This window comes from Papilio polytes, unplaced genomic scaffold (assembly GCF_000836215.1).
Source record: "Papilio polytes unplaced genomic scaffold, Ppol_1.0 DF824047.1, whole genome shotgun sequence".
NCBI lineage: Eukaryota > Metazoa > Arthropoda > Insecta > Lepidoptera > Papilionidae > Papilio > Papilio polytes.
The window spans coordinates 742,684-746,410 of record NW_013525157.1 but is presented as its reverse complement, the minus strand read 5'-3'; the positions used below and the strand labels follow the sequence as shown (position 1 = coordinate 746,410).

General features: G+C 39.3%; 1 protein-coding gene across 1 annotated transcript in view; it reads right to left on the bottom strand.

The window, feature by feature from the left end:
- The window catches only part of LOC106100667 (cullin-associated NEDD8-dissociated protein 1), a gene marked incomplete in the record, with an annotated part of 18,361 nt that overhangs the window by 6,947 nt on the left and 7,687 nt on the right, over positions 1–3,727 (bottom strand). The window contains 6 exon segments of the mRNA XM_013279626.1: positions 310–447; positions 887–1,006; positions 1,453–1,651; positions 2,292–2,452; positions 2,927–3,075; positions 3,639–3,726. Of these exon segments, the coding sequence (XP_013135080.1) occupies positions 310–447; positions 887–1,006; positions 1,453–1,651; positions 2,292–2,452; positions 2,927–3,075; positions 3,639–3,726 (855 nt within the window).

The following is a 3,727-nucleotide window of genomic DNA, read 5'->3' as shown; positions in this document are numbered from 1 at the left end:
AAGACAGACTGTCATCTCAATATTGTTTACAAGGCCTCGAATAAGGCTCCGGACATAATATGAGTTTTAATGGTAGGTAAAACTCTGCTAATATGCCCCTACCGAAGGACTCGAGGACCACATAAGTTAGATTGAATTCACTTGGTTATGGGTTTCTAACTACTACTAAAATTACAATTTAAACTTAAATCGGTAAACACTTTTAGACAGACCATTTATAGTCTCAATATCACAAACTACTCGTTAACTCGTGGAATTATTAAAATAAAAAAAACTTTTTAAGACCCTTAAACAAACACAAAAACGAACCTGATCTGATATAGTAAATTTGACAGCGGTAACTGCTGTGGTCCTCGTGAGCGGCTCGGGGGACTTGAGGAACTCCTTCAGGTGCGGCAGCAGGTCCTTCGGCTCCAGCAGGCACAGCTTGCCGAGGCATTCCGCCACCTGATAATACAAAATTTACATTTATACTTCTATTACTAATATAAAAAAGTGTAAACACACACTACTTTGTGGCGTAGGATGTCAGCAATCACAGCATATTTTTGAATAATTCTTTCTTTTACAAAAAGCCCTACACTTACGACACGCTTTAGACTATATCTTTTACGCTATTAAACTTGGGGGATAAATAAATTGGAAAATTAAACCTTCATGTGGGAAAGGGACCATAAACTACAAGCTGCCAACATTAAGGGAGCAAGATTGCCGAGGTTTATCATCATGTTGTCATTTTGACATTTGCATTTGATAATTTGACACATGTAACCAATAAAATAATTTTCATAATTTTATGCGGATGAAGTCGTACGGGACCAGCTGGTTTTTACTAAGAATAAAAATAATATGGTACTGAGGTAATCTAGAAAAGTGTAATACATACGACGTTACGAGATCCTTCCTCCGCGCATTGGCAGTGTTTAGAAAGTTGTACCCAAATCTCCGGTATGAAAGGTCTCAAAGCCTCTATACCTTCCGGACTGCACGACTCACACGAAATTATCTGAAAGAAAACATGTATATACAATTTCAACTTTTATGTCGAATAATTTTGTTTGGTTTGCCTTTTAAATAGTATAATTACAATGTAAACCCAATATTTAATTGTTAATTTATTTATCTTAAGCGTTTTGTTCGAATCCCGGCATTCGATTATTGTCGTGAACTGTATATTAACACAAGCAAGCTTACCTGGAATGGTTGCAAGAAATATTTATAAAATAACATAAATCTTTAAATATTTTAAATGAAATTCTTAGTAATATTATAAATACAAAAGTTTAGATGGCTGGATGAATGTTTGTTACAGTTTGTAGCCTAAACGGCTGAATAGAACTTGATGAAATTTGGCAAAGATGTAGTGGATATTTTACTATTTACTTTTGTGTTTTTTTTTTTGTAATTCCACACGGACGTAGTCGCGGTCGAAAGTTAATAAACAATGTTAACCTCTCTGAGTGAGTGCAGTAGGAGGTACTGCCGCTTTGGCTGCGCCTCTATCTCGCCGAGGATGAAGGGCAGGAACTCCGGCAAGTTGCCCACCGCCACCGAGCCCAGCGCGTAGCTCGCCGCCGACTTCACCTCCTCCGACGACGGCGTGAACGAGTTCAACACCACCTCCTTTAAGTTCGGTATCGAACTTAGGTCCCTGCGAATTATGTTACACATTAAAAAAATTATGAATACAAGAGTAAAATAAGCATGTCATTTGTTATTTTTAAGTCATTTCAATTATAAATCGTACATCTATAGATTGACAAGGATATCAGACGCATAAGTGAAACCAATTTATGATAGCACACTAGCGCCCTCTAGTCAGTGTCACAAAATGAAATTGGCATAAAATATTGCTTGTGAACTCGGGGGTTTTATGGAGGGTCCACCGAAGCGATCTAAGAGCTCGGCGGCCTTCCGATCCGTTTGTAATAAAGTAACGACAGAAGCCGAGACCCCTGGGTTTTCGAGCATAATTACTCATAAACTAATATTATAAATGCGAAAGTTTAGATGGATGGATGGATGTTTGTTAGAGTTCGTAGCCTAAACGGCTGAAGGGATCTCGATGAAATTTGGCACAGGTTTAGAGGATAGTTTAAAAGAACAGACAGGCTACCCTTTTTGTTTTTTTTTTAATTCCACGCGGACAAAGTTGCGGGCGAAAGCTAGTTACTAGTCATAAACAAAATTTAGTGACCATCTTAAGCCTGGTGTATCTATAAATTACTCTTCAAGGCAGTCTCAAGTCACAAAAAAAGCTTGTGTGTCATAAGTGATGTGTGTATACTGACAGCCTGCGGCCGATCTCGGCGAGTGCGAGGAGCGCGAACATGTGGTGGTTGTCGGAGGGCGGCTGCTGCACGTCGCGCAGGAAGCCGCGCACCACCTCCAGCGCGTCAGACCCGCCCTCCACCACCACCGCGCCCACGCACTTCGCCAGCGAGTGGAATGCCTGACACAACACGCAACATACACATCTATTACTGGAATATCGCTCAGAAATTTACAGATAAATAACATCGCGTACGTATGTAAAACCATTTTTAACCAAAAATCGCACAAAACAACCTAAGTGAAAAATAAAGTTACTGGTGGTAGAAATACATTAATTTTTCTAGAGATGAAGGCAAACATTGTATGTGGTATTGCATGCCTTAAAAATGTAATAAATATGAAAGTTTAGATGAACGAATGAATGAATGGATGTTGGTTAGGAGTTATGTCCTAAACGGATCTAGATGAAATTTTGTCTAGATGGAGAATATAGTGTGCAAGAACACAGACATAGGCTACTAATTATATTGTTTTAATTATATGCAGACGGATTCGCGTGCAATAGCTACTTTTAAATAAATGAATGAAGGATATCCGAGGTATAAATGTGGGTGTATGCACAGTGATGTGTTGTGTTGTGTTGTGTTGTTACCTGTTTGATGTGGTGTGCCGAGGCGTTGTGGTCGTGCATGGTGTGCACGGGCGCGACCAGCATGGCCAGCAGGTCGCGACGCGAGCAGCCCGCCACGTCCGCCGCCACCAGCGCGCTCAGCACGCCCAGCATCGCCTTCAGAGCACCGCCTGAAATGTCACACATGCAGGCATTGTACTAAACTATATTTCTTACTTAAATCTTTGGATTTAATATTTTTAATCAACAGTAAAGTAATAAATCTAATGTATATACGGCACAATGTGTAAAGAATTTATCATCATGTAGTCACTAATTTCTAAGGCTTTTGACATAAGCTAATATAAGATAATATTGGCTTGTAGTTTTTGTGCTTTTTTATAATTTATTTAACCCCTAAAGTATTATTAATACAAAATATACTGTGATTGCTGACATCCTATATAACGAAGAATTGTGTGTTACGCCTTATTATATAAGTATAGACTAGCTGTTCCCATGCGGGTTCGTCCACATGAATTTCCATAACACTGAGTACAAATTAACCATACTTTAGATATGTATATTTATTTTTGTATGTATTGAAATAACTCAAAAACTACTAGGCCAATTTCTAAAATTCTTTAACTATCAGAAAGATAATTTATCTATCAGTAACATAGGGTATAACTTTTGCTGTTTTATCATGCAGACGAAGTCGCGAGCAACAGTTATGAGTATAGATATAGTGTACCTTGCAGTAGCGGTGACTTGGCGAGTGCGAGTATGTTGGGTGTGAGTGCCTGTCGCGCGTCCGCGGTGAGCGCGGCCGGGCAGCGCAGG